General features: G+C 52.1%; 1 protein-coding gene across 1 annotated transcript; it reads left to right on the top strand.

Moving 5' to 3' along the window:
* Positions 1 to 1,131: 1,131 nt before the first annotated feature.
* Positions 1,132 to 8,052, top strand: LOC135578059 (olfactory receptor 14J1-like; the record flags this gene model as incomplete). Its single annotated transcript, XM_065048247.1, has 2 exons — positions 1,132 to 1,593; positions 7,978 to 8,052. Coding segments are annotated over 2 exons (537 nt in total), but the record flags the coding sequence as incomplete, so codon positions are not given.
* Positions 8,053 to 23,075: the final 15,023 nt, after the last annotated feature.

The raw sequence follows: 23,075 nt of genomic DNA, 5'->3' as shown, positions 1-23,075 counted from the left end.
GTCTGAGGTGGATCCCTCTGCTCTCAGCAGTGCCTGGTGGCTTTTCAGGGTAACATGGGAGTGTGATCAGCCCCCATCTCAGAAAGGTGCCAGCCCAGGGCAGCTGGAGCAAGACAGAGGGACAGAGCAGCTGCCCTCACTCTGCACTGACCCACAGGCATCCTCTGGTCTCGCAGGACTCGCTCTGTTCTCCCTGAGTGCAGCAGAAATGCTGAGGGTTTTTGACTCCCAACAACACTCTGCAGTGAATATGGGGGGATATGTAAAAAAACGTGGAACTCCCAAACTACCTTCACCATCTCTGTTCCCTATCACTGGGAAAGCAAGTGCTGACAGCCCTACTGTGTTAGCAGAACCAGGACAGTCCCCACTGTTCCCGTGGCCCCACTTCTGCAGAGCTGGGCTGACTCAACGTGAGCCCATGGGCAGAGGCCCTGCTCTTGGTTGCACATTTTCCAGCCCCAAGCAGGGCTATAGCCACAGTGCTGGAGAAAGTTCCTCCAGAAAAGGAAAAGTGTGTCTGTCTGTGGCAGGGGACGATCTGTGGGAGTTGGTTTGATTTTTGTCCAAGAACTCTTCCCTGGCTTCTCACTGTCTCATTTTTCTCATGACAGTGCCCCATGCTCAGGAAAAGCATTTCAGTTGGGGTCATTTATATGAAAAATGGAGTGGCTTTCTCAGAGGAGTGTGTCCTGATTTTAGGTTGTCATTTCCATTTTAGAAGAGACCCCACATGTCAAGAAACAGCCAATGTCCAACAGCAGCTCCATCACCCAGTTCCTCCTCCTGCCGTTCACAGACACACGGGAGCTGCAGCTCTTGCACTTCTGGCTCTTCCTGGGCATCTACCTGGCTGCCCTCCTGGGCAACGGCCTCATCATCACCACCATAGCCTGGGACCAGCACCTCCACACCCCCATGTACTTCTTCCTGCTCAACCTCGCCCTCCTCGACCTGGGCTCTGTCTCCACCATTGTCCCCAAATCCATGGCCAACTCTCTGTGGGATTCCGGGGTCATTTCCTATGCAGGTTGAGCTGCACAACTCTTTCTGTTTGTCTTTTTAGCTTCAGCAGAGTTTTACCTTCTCACCATCATGTCGTACGACCGCTACGTTGCCATCTGCAAACCCCTGCACTACGGGACCCTCCTGGGCAGCAGAGCTTGTGTCCACATGGCAGCAGCTGCCTGGGCCACTGGGTTTCTCAGTGCTCTGCTGCACACGGCCAATACATTTTCACTGCCCCTGTGCAAGGGCAATGCCCTGGGCCAGATCTTCTGTGAAATCCCCCAGATCCTCAAGCTCTCCTGCTCACACTCCTACCTCAGGGAAACCAGGCTTCTTGTGGTCAGTGTCTGTTTAGCATTTGGCTGTTTTGTGTTCATTGTGGTGTCCTATGTGCAGATCTTGAGGGCGGTGCTGAGGATCCCCTCTGAGCAGGGACGGCACAAAGCCTTTTCCACCTGCCTCCCTCACCTGGCCGTGGTCTCCCTGTTCCTCAGCACTGCCTTGTTTGCCTACCTGAAGCCCCCCTCCATCTCCTCCCCAAGCCTGGACCTGGTGGTGTCAGTTCTGTACTCAGTGGTGCCTCCAGCAGTGAACCCCCTCATCTACAGCATGAGGAACCAGGAGCTCAAGGATGCCCTGTGCAAACTCATATCCCTCTGTTTTCTGAAGCAATAAACTGGCCATCTTCTTCTATATAGGAGTTTTAATGTAGCTAATTACAAGCTCAGCCTGTCAACTGGATTTTCTGGTGTTGTTGGTTGTTTTCTTATTGTGATAATGTTGTCAACCCCTTTCTAATTCACTGCTGGCTTTTCTTTTATAACTGTTGGTTGCTTAAATGAGCAGCACTGCTCTCCTTGTCTCTAAAAAGAATAAAGGGCTCTTTAGTGACTTGTTTTTCTCTATATCCTTCCTGCAAAGGCTTTTTGGAGCTGCAGGGACAGTTCCTGTGCATGGGTGGAGGGGAAAAATGCTCTGGCATGGCAGCCCTGCCAGGGAGCAGCAGCGCTTGTTCTTCCAGAGCTGTTCTGATTCCACTCCCACACTCTCCTTCTCATCCCTGGTGTTGGTGCAAGGCCTGAGTGCTCTGGCAGCTTGGTCACCGTCCTGCTGTGTGTCAGTGCTGTGAGCGCAGGCAGGGACAGGCAATGGGCACTGCTGTGACAGAGCTGGCCTCAGTAACAGTACTTGCACAAGGAAAAGTGATCTTCTTTGGGCAGTGCATGATGGTTTATATCTTCTTGCAATGTTTCTCTCAAGCTTATTCCTACAGAATTGGCCACAGATGAAACACCCGTGTGCAGCTGAACAGTGTGTGTGTGCAGGGCTGGCACACAGCAGTGTCCTCTCACAGCCAGGCTCCTGCCAGAGACCTGCAGGACCAGCAGAGCAGGGGCTGGGCTGTGCCCCTGTGCACTGGACACCCCGTGGAAGGAGCCCCAGGTCAATCACCATGGACTGGCCCCTCACAACCACCATTTCCAGCTCTGGCCTCTCACCCCAGCTCAGAGGTCTTTGTCCCTCCATGGAATTACACTGAATGACTAGGTCAGAAATCAAAGTTCGCATTGTACAGATGGGACGTGAGCATTGAGAACAGGTACATGAGTTGACATGAACTTGAGTCAAAACAAACACCATCAGCTATTCCTGGGGTTCCATGATGGCCTTTGGGACAGACAGGGTCTCGAGGTCATTTCTCATTAGGACTAACATTGCATGGAAACTGTTTGAATGCAGCACTGGGTTGTGCTTCCTTTAATCAATGTCCCTGTGTCCATTCCTCGTGACGTGGAACATATCAGATGAGTGCAGAGCAGGTGACACACCACAGGGCTGAGGTGTCTCCCGTCCTTTGGGAGCGGCAACAGGAGGCCAGAGGGACACTGTGACTCCTGCCTCTGTGTGTAAAAGGGACAGACTCTGTGTCTGAACATCCCTGGGTGCACAAGGAGCCCATGAGGCCAGCTCAGATGTGGACACCTGACAGAAACTGACATTTCTGTGTGTGACTCCAGAACAAACCTCACTGGCCCGGACAGACCAATCTCACCTGCTCCTGTCTGCTACGATGTCCTTACCCGTGAGTCTGGATTGTGGTCTCAAATGTGTCAGAACAACCAGAGAGGTACTCAGGTCCTTGGAAAAGGCAGTTGTCAAACCAGTCTTCAAGAAGGGCAGGAATGAGAACTGGGAGAATTACGGGCTAGTGAGCCTACCTCTGTCCCTGGGAAGGAAATAAGACAAGTCTTCCTGCAGCCATGTCCAGGCACTTGGAAAACAAGGAAGGGATTGCTGAACCCAAATGGGCAGGGAAAGAATGGGCACGTTGTGCACATGGAATTTCACAAGGTGTCAGACAAGGTTTCCTGTGGTGTCCTTATAATGTGATTGGTGCTCCATGGGTAAAGAAGTGGATGCTGGATGGGAAGTTGGCTGGATGATGGAGCCCAAATGTCACCAGTGGTACAAAGTGCCCACAGAGCCAGTTTCCAGTGGGATCCCTCAGGGACCAGCACTTGGGCCAGCACTGTTGAACGTCTCTGTTCTCCCCCTGTATGATGTGACACAGTGAACCTTCAGCTCCTTAGTGGATGGTGCAAAGCTGGGCAGAGGCCTTGGACAAGCTCACCTGGGTCACCCTGCCCTGAGCAGGACAGTGGACAAGATGATGTTCAAACCTGAGTTGCTCTGTGATTCCAGGAATCTTTCCATTGGAAACGTTTTGGAAGAAGGAAGAGGTGGAGGAACAAGAAAATAAAAATACAGGCAGAGGAGGAGACCTCAAAGGTGCCAAATAAACAGAGCAGTTCTGTGAAGAATGTTTCTCTGCTCAAACTGTTAGCAGGAAATCTATAACCAGCTCCCCAAACTCCCTGTTCTGCTCATTGGCCCCTGGGATTTCCAGCACATTTCTTTACATCAGATTCTGCACTGAAGTTTGCACTGATTGTTACAGCTTCTTCGCAGGATTGCTTCATGTTTCCTTAGAGAACTGGATGTAAACAGGCACCGGGGAATTTTTAATTAGAGGAAACAGAAAAAAAAAAAGGAGAAAAAAAAAGAAAACACAATAGAACTTAATGATGTTTCTCAGTTCTATGGTTAAATTAAGCAGTTTCCAGCGAGGTCCATTGCCATAATTGAAGAGATGCCTGTAGGGAGTAGGAGAGCAACTGCTGAAAGACTTGAGCTGCCTGAAGCTCAAAGCAGAGTGAGAGCTGAGAGGCTCTGAATGAGCCAAGAGTGAGAGGTGAAGAACCTCTGGGGAGTGATGGAAAGTGCAAATGTCCAGACAGGCTTCTGAAGAGATGAGTTCAGACACAGGGAGCTGGGTAAGGACAGGTGGAAACTCCTGGATGTGCAGGGGATTAAATACACGTAGTGATAGACAGAGTTCTGGCACTGCAAGCACAGGGAAAGGCCAACGTTTCATCTCCCACAGTCCGTACACATTCTGAAAATTCATATTTTGGCAGGATAGAAATTCCACAGACATTTTATTGGAAATATTGAATTATTTAATCTGATTAAAAAAGTGTGGGTTTCTTGTTCTTGTTGTTGTTGTTGCTTTGGTTTGATTTGGTTTGGTTTGGTTTTTAAGATGTTTGCCTGGGACTGGTGGGAATCAAACCAGACTGATAGAGTGATGGTGCTTTCCTCATTTACAATTAGTTTTCAACACTTGTGCATCTAATTAGATAAGTTTCAGGACTGTAGGTAAAGAGGCAGATATGTGAAGAGCACTTAGAAGATGTGATAGAAGAATATTCCAGTTGATGATAGAGAATCATAGAATTATTTCAGTTGGAAGAAACCATCAGGACCATTGAGTCCAACCACAACCTAAATCTAGAACTAAACCGTGTCCCTAAGAACCTCATCTAAACATCTTATAAACCCCTGCAGGGATGGTGACACCCCCACTGCCCTGAGCTGCCTGTTCCAATGCCTGACAGCCCTTTCCAGGAAGAATGTTTTTGTAATATCCAATCTGAACCTTCCCTGGCACAATTTGAGGCCATTTCCTCTTGTCCTATCACTTGCTACTTGGGAGAAGAGACCAACACCCTCCATGTTCAACCTCCTTTCAGGCAGTTGTGGACAGCGAGAAGGTCTCCCCTCAGCCTCCTGTTCTCCAGGCTGAACCCACCAGTTCCCTCAGCCGCTCCTCATCACACTTGTGCTCCAGCCCCTGACCAGCTCCGTTCCCTCCTCTGCACTCTCTCTAGTGCCTCAGTGTCCTTCTTATGATGAATGGCCCAAACCTGAACACAGGATTCAAGATGCGACCTCATCAGCGCTGAGAACAGTGGCACAATCACGCTACTTCTGCTGGCCACACCATTCCTGATACAAGCCAGGATGCTGGTGGCCCTTTTGGCCATCTGGGCACACACAGGCTCATGTTCAGCTGCTGTCGATCAACACCCCCTGATCCCTTTCCACCAGGCAATGTTCCAGCCACTCTTCCCTGAGCCTGGGGTTGTTGTGACCCAAATGCAGGACCCGGCCCTTGGTCTGGTCAAACCTCATACAAATGGCCTCAGCCCAATGATCCAGTGGGTCCAGATCCCTCTGCATGGCCTTCACACCCTCCAGCAGATCAACACTCCCACCCAACCTGGTGTCATCTGCAAACTTAATGAGGGTGCACTCGATCCCCTCATCCACATCACTGATAAAGCTTAAACAGAACTGAGTCACATACTGAGCACTGGGGACACCACTTGTGACCGGACGGCAACTGGATTTGGCTCTGTTCACCACAATTCTTTTGGTCCAGCCCTCCATCGCACATACACCATCCAGGCCATGAGCTGCAGCTTCTCCAGGAGATGCTGTGGGACACGGTGTCAAAGGCTTCACTGCAGTCTAAGGACACAACACCCACAGCCCGTGTGGCGGATTCACTCCCCACGACAGACTTTCCCTCATCTGCTCAGCCGGTCACCTTGTCACAGAAGGAGATCAGGGTGGTCAAGCAGGACCTGCCTTTCATCCAGCCATGATGATTGGGCCCGATTGCTCGTCTCGTCTGTGTGACCTCCCAGTCCTTTCCCAGCCCTGTTCCTGCTGTTGGCCAATCCCCTGCAGAGGCAGAAGTGACCTCACAGTCCCCTCCACAGCCATTGGTTCCTACTGGACTATGAGTTCCTGAGACACAAGTGAACACATGACATCGTACCCACCATCACCCTCCTTGTGGTCCAGGGTGTGAGCAGATCAAACTGAGCTGCTTTCATCAAATGTATCCAATAGATTTCCTATCAAGGGTTTGAGTGGAGAAACATTCCTCAGAGGAGCTGCTGTATTTACTCTGGGGCATTTTACATCTCTGCTTCTGCCTTTTGTTCTCCTTCCTTTGTCTATTCTTATGTCAAAGAGCTCTCCAAGGAAAAGATTCATGGAATCCTGCAATTACACAGGTTGGAAGAGACCCCTGAACACCATCTCTGTCCCACAGACCTTTATAGCACCCCAAGGAATGGCATTTGTGCTCACTTGGGTTCATCTCACCACATGCACACACTGGACATGCACATGATGTGTATGTTTACAACTCATCTGTACCATGAAAACAAGGACTTTTCACCTAGTATTTCATAGAATATTGGAATGTCCTGAGTTGGAAGGACCCAAAGGATCATGGAGTCCAACTCCTGTCCCTGCACAGGACACCCCACAGTTCACCCCGTGTGTCTGAGGACGTTGTCCAGTCTCTTCTTGAACACTGTCAGGTTGGGGCCGTGACACCTCCCTGGGGAGCCTGTTCAGTGTCCAGCACCTCTGGGGGAAGAACCTTTTCCTCACGTTCAACCTGAACCTCCCCTGACACATATTCCTGCCATTACATTGGGCTCCTTCACTAGTCACCACAGAGAAGAGATCAGTACCTACCCTTCCTTCTCCCCTTGTGAGGAAGCTGTAGCCACCATGAGGTCTCCTTTGAGTCTTTTCTTCAGCTCTGATGGTGAGAAACCCCTTGGTTTGCTTTCTGAAGCAGAAAAGAGAAGCCATGACATCCAGCCTCTTTCCCTGCAGGCTGCAGACACCCATCTCGCTTCCCCACCTGCTCTCACCCCAGCATTTCTGCACCTTCACTGATGTGTCTGCACCCTCACTGGCTGCTCTTTGGAACACAAACCATGGGCTGATCCAGCTCCCTCTGGGTCATCTCTTGCACCACAGCACTGCCCTTCCAGTGACATTTCTTCCTCCTCATATCCAGTCCTCACCTTCCAAGTAGACTTCTTTTTTCTCTTTCCTGCTTCTTCCCACTATCAAGAAAAGCTCAACCATCTCACAAACTGCCCTTCATGCAGGGAACCCAACCCGTTAGGCTTCTTGTGGTCTTTTACCTGACCAGAGAGAAGTCACCTTGCCATGGTCTTCTAAATCCCATGAGTGCTGCTGGCCTTTCAGCTTCTCTGACAGACATGACCATGTCCCTGCCGATGTCCCGTCATGTTCTCAGGTGGGATGGACATGACAACCCATCTCTCTTCCTGGGTACGACCTGTGGGCCCTTGGGCAGAGGTTCTTTCCCAGCCATGTCCCTGCTGCTGGGCTGTCACCTCCAGGCACAGAACTGACCCCACTGTCCCCTTCGCAGCCACAGGATTCTGACTGGATTATGAGTGTCTGAGACTCAGCTGTCCTCATAATACCGAACCCAACCATCCCCCTCCCCATAGCCCAGGGCCTGACCAGATAACAGTATGCTTGTTGTATCAAATTAAACAAATGTATTTCCCTCTAAATGTTTGAGTGGAGAACCTTTCTTTGCAGTAACTATTGTTTTTATGTTGACATCATTTCTATTTCCTCTTCTGCCTTTTTTTTTTTCTTTTCTGTAGATATTCTATATTCAAAAACGTGTCCAGGGGAAAGACTCATTGAATCATAGAGTCAGTCAGGTTTGAAGAGAGCCCTGAACATCTTGTTTCACTCTCCTTCCCAAAGCAGGGTGACCAGGTGAGGTTCTTCAAGGTCTTCGCTCAGGTTTGCGTCAACTCCATCACAGCACAGGAGGGAGAGTAAAGACCTTCAGCAGTTTTGGCCCAAATGCTGGTCACTGGGGGATGACACACTAACTGCACAGAGGACACTGCATCACAGATGATATTTGGGCTTGATGTTTCAGTGAACTTCCCACCAAGCATCGACATCCTCAGCACAAACAGCATCAATTGGGCTATAAGGACACCACTGGAGACCATGTCCAAGGCCTGGCACAATTTCATACACACAACGTGCCTGTCTTTCCCCTGCCCATTTTGGTTCACAAGTCTCTTTCTTGTCCTTCAAGTGCCTGCAGATGGCTGCAGGAGGACTTGTCCCATCACCTTCCCAGGGACAGAGACAAGCTGACCAGCCTGTGATTCTCCCCATTCTCCTTCCTACCTTTCTTGAAGATGGGTTTGATGGATGCCAGGACCTCCTCGATTGCACTGTCATTTTAAAAACACAATCCAGAATCACAGGGCAACTGAGGTGAATCTCACTGGGTCAGTGGGGTTTGTTCCCAGAGTCACACACACAAATGTCAGGGTTGTGCCAGGTGTCCATAACTGAGTTGGCTTTGTGGACTCTCAGCTGAGGCAGAATCATAGAATCATAGAATACTCTGATAGGAAGAGAGCCTTGGGATCATTGTGTCCAACCATAGCCCAGCTCTCGCACTAACCCATGTCCCTGAGAACCTCGTCTAAACACCTTTAAACTCCTGCAGGGGTGGTGACTCCCCCACTGCCCTGGGCAGCTTGTTCCAATGCCTGACAACCCTTTCCAGGAAATACTTTTTTCCTAATACCGAATCTAAACCTCCCCTGGTGCAAATTGCGGCCAATTCCTCCTGTCCTATCACTTGCTACTTGGGAGAAGAGACCAAGACCCGCCATATTGCAACCTCCTGTCAGGCAGCTGTGGACAGTGAGAAGGTCTCCCCCCAATCTCCTGTTCTCCAGGCTGAACAGCCCCAGTTCCCTCAGCCGCTCCTCATCACACTTGTGCTCCAGCCCCTCAGCAGCTTTGTTGCCTCCTCTGCACTCTCTCTAGTACCTCAATGTCCTTCTTGAGATGAGGTGCCCCAAACTCAACACAGGATTCAAGGTGCGGCCTCACCAGTGCCAAGCACAGTGGCACAATCACTTCTCTAGTCCTGCTGGCCACACCATTTCTGATACAAGCCAGGATGCTTGTGGCATTTTGGCCACCTGGAAACATTCTGGCTCATATTCAGCCAGCTATCGATCAACACCCGCACATCCCTTTCCACCAGGCAGCTTTACAGCCACTCCTCCCTGAGCCTCTAGCGCTGCCTGGGGTTGTTGTGACCCAAGTGCAGGACCCAGCACTTGGCTTTGTTAAGCCTCAGACAATAGGCCTCAGCCCCATGATCCAGCATGTCCAGGTCCTTAGGCATGGCCATCCTCATGTCCCACGTCATGAGGAATGGACATGGGGACCCCAGTTCAAGGCATCACATCCTAGTGCTGCATTCAGGCCTTCATGGAACATGCAGGAATAGTTGATGGGGTTTGTACTGAGTCGAGTTCAACTTATGTACATGATATGCATGTTCATATCTCATCCATACAGTGAAAACATTGGCTTCAACTTACTCATTCAGTGTCCTTGTGTTGAGGGATGAACAACCTCTCTCAGCTGGGGTGAAGGGCCAGTGCAGGAAAAGGTGGTTTTGAGGGGCTGGTCTGTGGTGACTGTGCTGGGCCAGTTTCCCCAGGTTGTCCCATGAACATGGGCACACACCAGCCCCTGCTCTGCTGGTGCTTCAGGGCTCTCCCAGGAGGCCTGGCTGGGAGAGGACACTGCTGTGTGCCAGCCCTGCACACTCACACACTTCAGCCGTTCACTGGTATTTTCTTCTCTGGGGCATTTGCCAGTTCAGCCCTCCCACCCCCTCCTGAATTGTGCCACCCCCCTGCCCTCTCCCCAGCCGAGCCCGCAGAGCAGCCACACTGGAACTGGAACTGGTCCCACAGCAGTGGGGACCAGTGAGAATGAGGGACAGTGAGAATGTTCATCCAGCCAGCAACCTGAGTGGGTCTCCAGCACAGGCAGCTCCAGACCCAGCTCCAGACTGGCTCCCCAGGACAGCATGAGACATTTGGCCCCACTCTTCTCCTGGAACATCCCGTCTCCCCACAGAGCCCTTTCCCAAGAGAGTTGAGCTATGCTGATGTGGCCAGCTGTTCCTGCCCCCCTTTCCACACTCCATACAGCCCCGACCTGGTGGTGCTGCTCTGCAGAGCAAGTGGGCTGTGGTGCCCAGGGCCATGGGGTGAGTCCGCAGATTCACGTTGGTCAGGGTGGGAGGAAGACTCAGCTCAGGGTGGCTCCTGCTCACTCCCCCACAGCACACAGACATGGCTCCTGCAGCCCCAGAGATGCCAGAGAGAGGATTCTGGGCAAACAAGTCAGTGCGGGGTCCTTTATTTCATTTATACACACAGAGAGTACAGCTCCTTATTTACACAAAGACTATGGGACACACCAGACAGGTAGATATGGACACAGCCATAGGATGACAAATAATTTTGCTTGTGAATAGCATTAATATAAGCAAGAAAAACAAACACTAAAGAGAAAAACAAACAAACAAACAAACAAAACCACAAAAGCTACAGAACTCAGGTTGAACTAGTAATGCGTTATATTACAAGTGACATGCAGAAGCAGGAGGTCACTTTATTACTGCTTTTGAAAAGTGAACAGTCATCACTTTCCTTATAGACTCCTTGAGTTCCCTGTTCCTCATGCTGTAGATGAGGGGGTTCACTACTGGAGGCACCACCGAGTACAGAACTGACACCACCAGGTCCCGGGATGGGGAGGACATAGAGGGGGGCTTCAGGTCAGCAAACACACCAGTGCTGACAAACAGGGAGACCACAGCCAGGTGAGGGAGGCAGGTGGAAAAGGCTTTGTGCCGTCCCTGCTCAGAGGGGATCCTCAGCACGGCCCTGAAGATCTGCACATAGGACACCACAATGAACACAAAACACCCAAATACTACTAATATACTAACCACAAGAAGCCCAGCTTCCCTGAAGTAGGAGTGTGAGCAGGAGAGCTTGAGGATCTGGGGGATTTCACAGAAGAACTGGCCCAGGGCATTGCCCTTGCACAGGGGCAGTGAAAATGTATTGGCCGTGTGCAGCAGAGCAGTGAGAAACCCAGTGGCCCAGGCAGCTGCTGCCATGTGGACACAAGCTCTGCTGCCCAGGAGGGTCCCGTAGTGCAGGGGTTTGCAGATGGCAACGTAGCGGTCGTACGACATGACCGTGAGCATAGAATACTCTGCCACTACCAAGAAGACAAATGAAAAGAGCTGTGCAGCACATCCCATGTATGAAATGGCCATGGTGTCCCAGAGGGAATTCACCATGGATTTGGGGAGAGTGGTGGAGATGGCGCGCAGGTCGAGGAGGGCGAGGTTGAGCAGGAAGAAGTACATGGGGGTGTGGAGGTGCTGGTCCCAGGCTATGGTGGTGATGATGAGGCCGTTGCCCAGGAGGGCAGCCAGGTAGATGCCCAGGAAGAGCCAGAAGTGCAAGAGCTGCAGCTCCCGTGTGTCTGTGAACGGCAGGAGGAGGAACTGGGTGATGGAGCTGCTGTTGGACATTTGCTGCCTGTGGGCATGAGGACCTGTGAAAGGAGGAAAGGACAGTGACAAGTTAGGGGAGTCTTCTCTAAGGAAAATAAACAGGCTGTTTCTCATGGAAAACCCCCTCCCTGATGGAGGGATGTATCCGCTCATTCTTTCTTTCTACCAATTGAGAAAAACAGTTGATCACAATTTAAAATGCAGCTTCGGCATCTGGTTTCCATGAACACACCCGTGAGGCAAGATCCACTGAATTGGTGTCAGAACAAAAACTGACCCACACTCCCACCCCAATCCCAGAGAGCAAGAGCACCAGGGACAGGTGGAGAAACAGGGAAGAACACTGCAGAGCTACCAGAAAATAAAGCAAGGACAGAAAGGCAGACGGGCATGCTGTGGACCTTCTACTGACCCGGCTGTGCTGCTGCCACTCACATAGTGACACTGGAGAGCAAGTACTTTTAGCACCTTATTTGTGTACCACGTTCCAGGAACCCTTCACCTGGAGGTCCAGCTGCTGAGGTGGAGACTCGTGACCTGGACCCCATGGCTTTGGGGCAGAGGGTCTGCTGGGGAGGAGAGGAGACCAGGGGTTGCACTGGGAAATGTGTCTGCACTGCAGGGTATGGCAGGGGGGCCTGAATCCCATCCCCAGCATTTCTGGTCGATCTCATTCTCCCTGCCCATGTCTGTGCTGCCTGCAGCTGTGTCTCTCTCCCTGGTCTGCTCCCTGTCAGTGTCACAGACCCCGTCCCACCCGCTGTGTGCTCAGCTCTGTCCTGCTCACACCTCCTGGCACTGCCCAGGGACAGCTCTGTGTGTGCAGGGGCTCAGGAGCAGCTCAGACCAGTCCTAACGAGAACTGGGGTCTCAGTGTCTGCTCCAAAGAGAGAAATAAATCCCCATCTCCCACTGCAAACCCAGACGAACAAGAGTGGAAAACTGGAAGCACAGACTCCTTCCCTTGCAGCTGTTGCTGTATCAATGTCGTTGTTCAGAAGGACCCTCTGCCATGTCTGTGGGGGGATCTGGAGCTCTGAGCAGCCCTGACCCACACAGCCCCCTTCAACCCCACAAGCTCCCTGCCTGCCCTGCCGGGGGTCGCTCCTTCCACCCACAGCTGCTGCCATGGGATCTCCCGGGCAGGCTGAGCGCTGACCCTGGCAGGCGGCAGAGTCCCTGCCCGGCACAGCCCTGGGGTGCAGGGACCCTGCTCTGCAGGACAGCCCTGGGCACCCCTGGGTGCTCACCCGGCTTCACAGCTGTTCAACATGGCCTGACAAGAGCCGCGTCCCTACAGACCCCACAAGCTGTGCCTGTGCCAGTTTTAGGAGATGCCTCCAGGAGCTACAGCTGTACTGCCCTGCACCCAGAGACTTACCATGGCAAGGGCTGCAAAGGTTTCTCCTCCAGTGAGCTCTCAGTCATCCTCCCAGTCCTGACCACCTTTAATCTCTCTCTGCCTTGCTCGTCTCCCGAGATCCCCAGGCAGAGCCCTCAGCCCTGCTGCGTGTGCAGAGGAGCTGCTCCTGGGCAGAGCTGTCTCTCTGCAGCGCTGCCGCTGCCATGAGCTCCCTGTGTCCCAGGAGCCCAGCCCAGCTCAGCAGCACAGGAGGAGCCCCAGGCACTTTAATGACCCCTCTGGTGGGTTTGGTGCTGAGTCCATGAACCTCAGACCCTGAGGGGAAGCTGAAGAAACTTCTCAAGAAGTCAAAGTCAGATGTAAACTACAAAGTTTCTTGTAATATTAACAGGTCCCACTGAGGGACACAGCTGAAGAACTGACCCCAGAGTTCGGTTAGAGCAGAAAACTGGAGGCAGTGATGACAGGTCAGGAAAAGCAAAGTAAAGGTCTCTCTGATGCTGCGTAAACCTGGATGTGTTTCATTAACCAAAGAACTAAGCCCTGACCCCCAACCCTGGGAAGTCAGATCCTGTCCCTCCCACGTTGCCCAGGGCCCTTCCTGGGACAGTGTGATGTGGGGCTGTGCAAGGCCAAGGGCAGGACTATGGTCCCACACCTCCCAGGTTCCTGCCTGGGGACAAGGAGGCCATGAGGCCCCTGTGCTGCAAGGACAAGGTGTCTCCTCACAGGCATCAGAGGTGCAGACAACAGCCACAGCCAAGGGGAGAAGGAGCTCATGTCTGGCGGGGCTTTCAGCCTCTTTACATCCCTTGGTCATCCCCACGACAGCCTGTCCTGTGCTGTGGCATCCCCTGCACCTCTGTCCCTGCAGGCTGGAGACATCCCCCCTGCTGCCCCACCTTGCTCCTGTCTGAGCATCTTCCTTCCTTTGCTGAGATCTCTCCATCCTCCCCAGCTGGTCCTTGAAGCACAAAGCCTTGGGCTGATGCAGACTCCCTCTGCTGACCTGCTCCCCCACAGCACTGCCCTTCCATCACATTCCTTTCTGCTCATGTCCAGCCTGGACCTCCCCAGCTGCACTTTGGCCATTATTTCTTTCTCAAGCTCTTTCCCACTATGAAGAAACCTCCACCACCTCTGAAACCGCCCTTCAAGCACTCTCAGGCTACTCCTGCACTGCTGCAGCCTCCCCAGCGCTGCTGGGCCAAAGCAGCCCAGGTCCCTCAGCACCCCACACCATGTGCACAAGGTGCTGAACCTGCCTTGGCACAGCCCTGCACTCTCCAGTTCCTCCCTGCTGCTCCAAACTGGGAAGCCGCACACTGGCACACACCCGTGTGTGTGGGTCACACCAGTGCTGAACCGAATGGGATGAGAACTGCAGGTGTCTGGGTCCCCACGCTCCTCCTCATGCAGCCCCGTGTGCAGCTGCCTTGTTCATGGTGAGCGTGCACCACGGGCTGGTGTGGGGACCTTGTAGTGCCCAGGCCCTTCTCCTCAGGGTCACTGCTCAGCGTGTCAGGTCCTGCTCTGTCCTGATGGATGGGGTTGTTCTCCTGCCCCGATACAGAACTGGTCACTTCTCTTTTTAAATCTTTAGAGCTTTCTGATGGGCGAACACCAGATTTTCTCAAGGTCTGCACTCTCCCTTGACCTCCTGTTCCAAAACTTTGACATGTAAGCCCAGTCCAGGGTGACAACATGTTGTGTGCTACAAATTACTTGATCATGGAGAAGAAATGGAAAAGATCTTCTGTCAGTAACCTGAGGAAGTTTCAGGTCAATGAGTATGTTCCTATGAGGAACTGTAATTGCCTTGACATTCACTGGTCAGGCAAAGCTGCAGCTGCCAACAGTCCAGAGGATCTTGGGCCAACTGCTTAACATGGCTGCCTGGTTGGCCAACAAGGGTGATTCTCACCTGGATCTGGAACTGGAAAACAATGAAACCCTGGTGAGGGATGTGAACATCAGTGTCCACCTTGGCTGTTGTGACCAGGACACAGTGGGGTCCCAGGCACCAGAGGGGAGGGAGGAAGGCCAGCAGCAGAGCACAGGCTGGTGGGCTCCAGAGGAGAAGACTTGGACATATCTGGGGGGGCTGATTCAGGTGGTGCCATGGGAAGCAGCTCAGAAGGGTGAAGGAGCTCAGGAAATCTGATAATCCTTACAGGACAGGCTGCTCCAAGCACAAGAATGATCTCTCCAAGTACCCATGAACATAAGCATTTATCTTGTGAGGCTGCTCCTCTGCACTGATGGAGCTCCAGGGCACAAAGGCAGCACAGAGGAGGTGGGAGCAGGGGAAGCTGCAAAGGTGGAATTTAGAAACCTTGTCCATGGATGTGGGGATGATGCCAAAGCTGCCCTGGACTTGATACCTGCATGGGAAGGGCAGCAAGATGAGCTGACAGAGCTTCACTTGCAGTAAGAGAATAGACATGGTGAACGTGGGCCTGCTGCTGAACTTCATAAGAGTAGAATCAGACGGGACTGAGGTTCTTCATGGCTTCTTTGCCTCCATCTTCACCAGCAAGGTCTCCTGGACTTTGTTCCTGAAGGCAGGAGTCTGGAGAACACCCAGCAGTGGATGGGGCTCAAGTCAGGGGTGACCTGAGCAAACTCAGACACCGTTACAGAACAGGAGATGGGTCACTTGACCAGCTCCTGAACACAAGTATCGCTGTGCTGTGGCACCTGAGATTGCCAGGAACACCCAGCTCTTGGTCCAGAGTTGTGTGATTCCTCCTGATGTGTCCTGGCCTGTCTCCTTGCTCAAGTGGTGCTTTAGCACCACTTCTCTGACACATTCACTCTTTATCAGGAGATTCTCTAGATCAGTATATACTGAAGACTGTCGATACTAGCTGTTTTGGAAATGAGGGCTTTGGGAGGGGGACGGAAATATAAGAAATCTGGCTTTTTTATTATTTATCATGGAAATGCTCTCTGTTTGGCAACAGTTCTGAAATCTCTCTAATCATTCACACCGGACTCAAAAGCTTTAGGAAAATGACGCACACAGCCTTGGGTATTAAGAGCATTTTAGATGTTAATGAGCCCTCTGCTGCCATGATCCTGAACTGCAGCTACTGAAAGAATGAACAAACCTCTAATGAAGTGAAAGGCAGAAGCAAACCCCAAGTTTCTGAGGGTGTTTGGACCCCATGAAGGGCCATCACTGACACAGCTGTGAAGGAAACAACCAGTGCAGGTCCCTGTCCCTGGAGGCTGGTGAAGGAAAGACTTGGAGACACTGGTTCCAGGTGGTGAGGGCCATGTGGAGGTGGCTCTGATGCCATGTCAGCCCTTGATGCTTGTTCATCACCAGAATGGCTGAGCCCTGACCCCTGGGACCTGGTAGATCTTTCTCCAATGTTTTTCAAGGCTTTTCCTGTGGTCAGTGTGAGTGTTTTGTGCTTTGGGGTTGGTGTTTATGTCAAGTGCTGTTGCTTTAACTGCAAGGCTCTGGTTTTCTGTGGAGTTGGAAATGCCTGTGAGCAAAGCACAACTCATCCAGCTTCTTTCATTCACCTGGCAATGGTCACCAGTCACCTCAATGTCCCAGTCCCACACTTGCTTGAATCCTCTGTTTGGATCCATACCCATCACTCCAGGAGGTTCATGGATCCACCAGGCTCATGGATGATTCCTGAGGACCATCCAAGTGTGGGCAGTGTAAGAGAGGAGCAGAGCAGGGTCAGCTCATGGGCCATGACTGAGCACAGCCACCCCAGCAGCAGCCGTTCCCCATCTCCCAGGCACAGCCATGCCCACAGCATGCAAATGGCACTGCCATACAGGATTAGCCCAAGAGAGGCCTTTCTTCCTTCTGTATTCCCAGGAAAATCTTCCTCCTGTTCCTCCTCTACCTGCAGACATCAACTGCTTTCCATTTCTGGGCTCAGACATGGCTGGAAGGGTTCACTGAAGCCATCAGCCATCTCATTGCTTCTCCCTGACATGCCCTGACCCTCTCCCACACCTACAATGGCCAATCACGGCTGCTCAGGCCTCCCGCTCTTCAGAAGAGGCCTCGAGCTTCTTGGTTCTTCCTGGTGCTTATTATGGACTTCCTCTCTCTCTCCAGACTTCACCCTCTACTGAGAGTGTGGTCAAATACTGGAACAGCCTTCTGAACGATAGGATGAGGGGCAACGGGCACAGCATAGGAGGTCCCATCTGAATATTAGGAAAAACTTCTTTACTGTGAGGGTGCCTGATCACTGGAACAGGCTGTCCAGAGAGGTTGTGGAGTGTCCTCCTCTGGAGACATTCAAAAGCCGCCTGGACACCTTCCTGTGCGATCTGCTCTGGGCGAACCTGCTTTAGCAGGTGGGTTGGGCTAGATGATCTCCAGAGGTCCCTTTCAAGCCCAACCATTCTGTGATTCTGTGACAGCTGGTTGATGCCCCAAGCCTCAGCATTCAAGAGGCATTTGGCCAATGCACTTACTACCCTGTTTTAACTTTAGATCAGCCTTGAATTGGTCATGCAGTGGGACTAGATGGTCATTCTAGGTCCCTTACAGCTGAACTATACCTCACTTCCCTTCTTCCCTTTCTCCTCCTTTCCCTAGCAGGGGGAAGCTGCAGAGCCCCCCCACCACAGCCCCACCCAGCACCCTTTGCAGGAAGCCTTTGAGGTGCTGGCCCCAAGGCAGTCCCGGTGCCCAGGAGTTCCAGGGGGCTGTCCCTGCCCTTGGTGGCCACGTGCTGGGCACAGCTGCTGGCTGTCCCTGATGCCTTCTCTGCCCTTTGGCTCTCCAGGACAAAGCTCCTGCTCTTCTCTCCAGTCATGGCAGAAACCAGCCCTGCAACCAAGAGAAGAGCCCTGGTAGCTGTCCCCTCTCTGCACCAGAGCTGATGTCCATGAGGCCCCACAGCGAGGAGGACCAGGCTCACAAAGCCTTTTCTGAGGGCATAACAGGATGGTTTCAACCACTGCAGCGTGGAGAAAATCCCCAGTGTGACCAGAGCCATAGGCTGGGCTGGACAGTGCCAACAGACCGCCATGGAAATAAGACTCGCTTTGAATCCATTCCCAAAGCACAGCCAGGCAAATGATGACTCTTCCCAAATGAGCAAAAAGAGTCCATTGCTGCTACTGCAGTCATGTTTCCTTCTCTACCCAAACCAAGATCCACAGTTGCCCATCTGTACAGGGGATGCAAAATGCACTTCAGCCGCAGGGTAAACCTTCCACACCTCCTGTGTGACTTGCACCTTTCTCGGAGTTATTTGCCTACCTTGATTGGTGGGAAGAGGTTCAGAACTTCTGGAAAGCCTTTAAGAGATACTCTTTTGAGTACTGAAAGAGTAAGGAAGCTGCTGCCATTTTGGACATTTGCGTCAAAACTCATACATAGTGTGTGGTGTGTGACATGGATTTCTTTTTCTGCTTGTTCTCCTTTTTAGTAATGCCTGAGATCTTTGCTTTGGAAAAAACTTAACTAAACAAAAGAATCTGAGAACAAAAGTCCTGATCAGAGAGAAGGTCCATCTGGGCCAAGACTCAGTCTCCAAAGCTGCCAGCCATCCGTGTCTACAGGGTCTTGGGGTGCTCAAAGGCCTCAGTGGCTGGGACCGGCCTCCCTGGGGACCATCTCCTGCAGGGGCCCAGGGGCCGTGTCTCAGCTCAGCCTGGGACCTCTGGTGCCTGCCTGAGCCATGTTGTAGGTGTGTGTGCCTGTCTCTGCCCCATCTCCTGGACGGGCCTGGGCCCTGCCCTGCAGAGAGCGGCTCTCCTGGATGGAGTCCTCAGGCCTGGCTCAGAGCTCATCGTGCTCCAGGCACAGCTACTGAGCACAACCATGCTGTGCTGTGCTGTGCTGTGCTGCTCTATTCTGTACGCTCACAAGGAGTCCAATAAAGATGGGACTGTTCGACTGAAATGCCAGAGAGGTTTTAGATCCAAAAACAGTTTCAGGGACACATACACAAAGGATACAACTGGAAACAGAATTTTATTTTATTTTTTTATTTACATTTATATTTATTTTATTAATATTACAAATATTAATAGAAGAAGGAGAAGGAGGAGAGCTGGCTCCTGCTGCAAACTTGCCCTGGGAGAAAGAACCCGAGAAAGCCAGGGCACGAGTGGTGCCTTGGAGGGCAAGAGCAGTGGGCATGAACCGAGCCAAAAGGGCCCAGAGGAGCTCTGACAGGTGGTCATGCTCAATGCTGCAGAGGAAGGCAAAAAAACCCCGGGGACCAGGGCCAGTCTGCCCCGGGGGAAAATTCCTTCCTGACCCCAACACTGGCGATCGGCTGTTCCCTGAGCATTTGAGCGAGACCTGGCTCCTCGGCCCACAGGCTGGTCATGCCTCCCAGAAGACCACAGAATAATAGAAGGATAGAATGACAGGATGATGATGTCTTCTCTCTTCTCTTCTCTTCTCTTCTCTTCTCTTCTCTTCTCTTCTCTTCTCTTCTCTTCTCTTCTCTTCTCTTCTCTTCTCTTCTCTTCTCTTCTCTTCTCTTCTCTTCTCTTCTCTTCTCTTCTCTTCTCTTCTCTTCTCTTCTCCTATATCCTCTCCTCTCCTCTCCTCTCCTCTCCTCTCCTCTCCTCTCCTCTCCTCTCCTCTCCTCTCCTCTCCTCTCCTCTCCTCTCCTCTCCTCTCCTCCTTTCTTCACCTCTTCCCTCTCCCTCTTCTCTCTCCTTCTTTTCCTTCTCCCTCCTTTCACTACCAGTACATGCTGAGGAAATTGCTGACAAACGCTTGTAACCTTGCCCAGATTAGCCATTCGCTCCATCACCTTGTGCAAAGGACGCATGTACCTTCTGGTGGCCGGGAGAGCACCGTGCCCCCTTAAACCACTCTGCATTCCACTTCCTACAGCTGCTGACCCTAGCTCCCCACTCCATCAGGATGGTGAGCTCTGCAGTGCTGCTCAAAAAGTTATTCCCTTCATTTTGCTGCTGCTATTCAGCTGAAAAGGATGTTCCTCTTCCTCTTCCTCCTCCTCCTCCTCTTCATCTTCCTCCTCTTCCTCTCTTCTCTCTTCTCTCTGCTCTCTTCTCTCTTCTCTCTCTTCTCCTCTTGCTTCACCTCTTCCCTCTCTCTCTCTCCCTCTTCCTCTTCTTCTCTCTCCCTCTTTTCCTTCCCCCTCCTTTCACTACCAGTACATGCTGGGGAAATCCCTCACAAACACTTGGAACCTTGCCCAGCTTACCCATTCGCTCCATCACCTTGTGCCAAAGACGCATCTACCTTCTGGTGGCCGGGAGAGCACCGGGCCCCCTTCAAACCACTCTGCATTCCACCTCCTACAGCTGCTGACCCTAGCTCCCCACTCCATCAGGACGGTGAGCTCTGCAGTGCTCCTCAAGAAGGCATTCCCTTCATTTGGCTACTGCTATCCAGCTGAAAAGGATGATCATCCATCAGATGAACCTGGAAGGTTGCCCTGCTGGGAGATGGCCTTGCAGCGGAGAAACTCCAGCTGCCTCGTCCAGCTCTTCCTCCTTCAGCCCCTGTCAAGGGATTCCACCGGCTCCTCAAGGACTTCCTCTCCGATGTCTTCAGGCTGCCTCCAGGCCAGCTCTGGCAGCAGACACGGGACGCTGCTCCCTTTTATACTGCCCCGGGGCATCGTGACATCAGCATTGCTGGCTGGTCACACTGTGACATGGAGGTGACATGGGCCCCAGTGTCCCACCCCACCCACTGCCCATGCACCCAGCACTCCGTGGAGGAAGGACTTCGGGGTGCTGCTGGCCCCGAGGCTGTCCTTGTGCCCAGGAGGCCCAGGGGGCTGTCCCTGCTCTTGGTGGTGAGATGAAGGCTGGTCTGGCTAACATCACCCTTTGTGTCCCCAGGTGATGGACACTGCTCATGTGCCTCTGCAGAGAGTGGCAGGAGCTGGATCCCCTTCTCGGGACAGACTCCTTCCAGGAGAGACACAGACACAGGGGAACTCATCAGGGCTTTACGGCATTTCACCGGGCATCAGTTTTGGCATATTGGGTGCTGTCCTGTGACTGCCCTTTCTGCACAAATGATCATACAAACACAACCATTTAGTGAGACATGGTCATAAAGGGCTGTTATGGACAAGAAAGCTCACCATGAACTCTGGAGAGAGCGAGGAAGTTCATAATAAGCACCAGGAAGAACCAAGAAGCTCGAGGCCTCTTCTGAAGAGCGGGAGGCCTGAGCAGCCGTGATTGGCCATTGTAGGTGTGGGAGAGGGTCAGGGCATGTCATGGAGAAGCAATGAGATGGCTGATGGCTTCAGTGAACCCTTCCAGCCATGTCTGAGCCCAGAAATGGAAAGCAGTTGATGTCTGCAGGTGGAGGAGGAACAGGAGGAAGATTTTCCTGGGAATACGGAAGGAAGAAAGGCCTCTCTTGGGCTAATCCTGTATGGCAGTGCCATTTGCATGCTGTGGGCATGGCTGTGCCTGGGAGATGGGGAACGGCTGCTGCTGGGGTGGCTGTGCTCAGTCATGGCCCATGAGCTGACCCTGCTCTGCTCCTCTCTTGCACTGCCCACACTTGGATGGTCCTCAGGAATCATCCTGAGCCTGGTGGATCCATGAACCTCCTGGAGTGATGGCTATGGATCCAAATAGAGGATTCAAGCAAGTGTGAGATAGGCACATTGAGGTGATTGGTGACCATTGCCAGGTGTATGAAAGAAGCTGGATGAGTTGTGAGGAGCTCACAGGCATTTCCAACTCCACAGAAAACCAGAACCTTGCAGTTAAAGCAACAGCACTTGACATAAAACCCACACCCAAAACACAAAACACTCACACTGACCACAGGAAAAGCCTTGAAAAACATTGGAGAAAGATCTACCAGGTCCCAGGGGTCAGGGCTCAGCCATTCTGGTGATGAACAAGCATCAAGGGCTGACATGGCACCAGAGCCACCTCCACATGGCCCTCACCACCTGGAACCAGCGTCTCCAAGTCTTTCCTTCAGCAGCCTCCAGGGACAGGGACCTGCACTGGTTGTTTCCTTCACAGCTGTGTCAGTGATGGCCCTTCATGGGGTCCAAACACCCTCAGAAACTTGGGGTTTGCTTCTGCCTTTCATTTCATTAGAGGTTTGTTCATTCTTTCAGTATCTGCAGTTCAGGATCATGGCAGCAGAGGGCTCATTAACAGCTAAAATGCTCTTACAAGCCAAGGCTGTGTGCATCATTTTCCTAAAGGCTTCAAGTCTGGTGTGGATGATTAGAGAGATTTTAGGAAGAGCCAAACAGAGAGCATTTCCATCATAAATAGCAATAAAGCCAAATTTCTTCTGTTTCATTCCCTGCTCTCCCTTCCCTCCCTTTCCAGATCAGGCGGCATCAGCAGCCTCCAGTTCATATTGATGTGTTGCATCTCCTGATAAAGACTGAATATTTCAGAAAAGTGGGTGCCTAAATCACCATGTGAGTGAGGAGACAGGCCAGGACACATCAGGAGGAGTCACACTCCTCTGGACCAAGCGGTAGGTTTTCCTGGGAATCTCAGGTGCCACAGCACAGTGATACTTGTGTTCAGGGGGCTGGTCAAGTGACACATCTCCTGTTCTGTAACGGTGTCTGAGTTTGCTCAGGTCACCCCTGACTTGAGCCCCATCCACTGCTGGGTGTTCTCCAGACTCCTGCCTTCAGGAACAAAGTCCCAGGAGACCTTGCTGGTGAAGATGGAGGCAAAGAAGCCATGAAGAACCTCGGTCCTGTCTGATTCTACTCTTACGAATTTCAGCAGCAGGCCCACATTCTCCCTGTCTATTCTTTCACTGCAAGTGAAGACGAGTCAGCTCATCTTTCTGCCCTCAGTCTCTCCTTCAGGTATGAATTCCAGGGCAGCTTTGGCATCATCCCCACATCCATGGACAAGGTTTCTAAATTCCTCCTTTGCAGCTTCCCCTGCTACCACCTCCTGTGTGCTGCCTTTGTGCCATGCAGCTCCATCAGTTCAGAGGAGCAGCCTCACGAGATAAATACTTCTTTTCATGGGTACTTGGAGAGATCATTCTTGTACTTGGAGCAGGATGTCCTGTAAGGATTATCAGATTTCCTGAGCTCCTTCACCCTTCAGATCTACTTCCATGGCACCATG

Source organism: Columba livia, unplaced genomic scaffold (genome assembly GCF_036013475.1).
Source record: "Columba livia isolate bColLiv1 breed racing homer unplaced genomic scaffold, bColLiv1.pat.W.v2 Scaffold_291, whole genome shotgun sequence".
NCBI lineage: Eukaryota > Metazoa > Chordata > Aves > Columbiformes > Columbidae > Columba > Columba livia.
The sequence above is the reverse complement of the archived record's forward strand: the minus strand, read 5'-3'. Positions and strand labels throughout refer to the sequence as shown.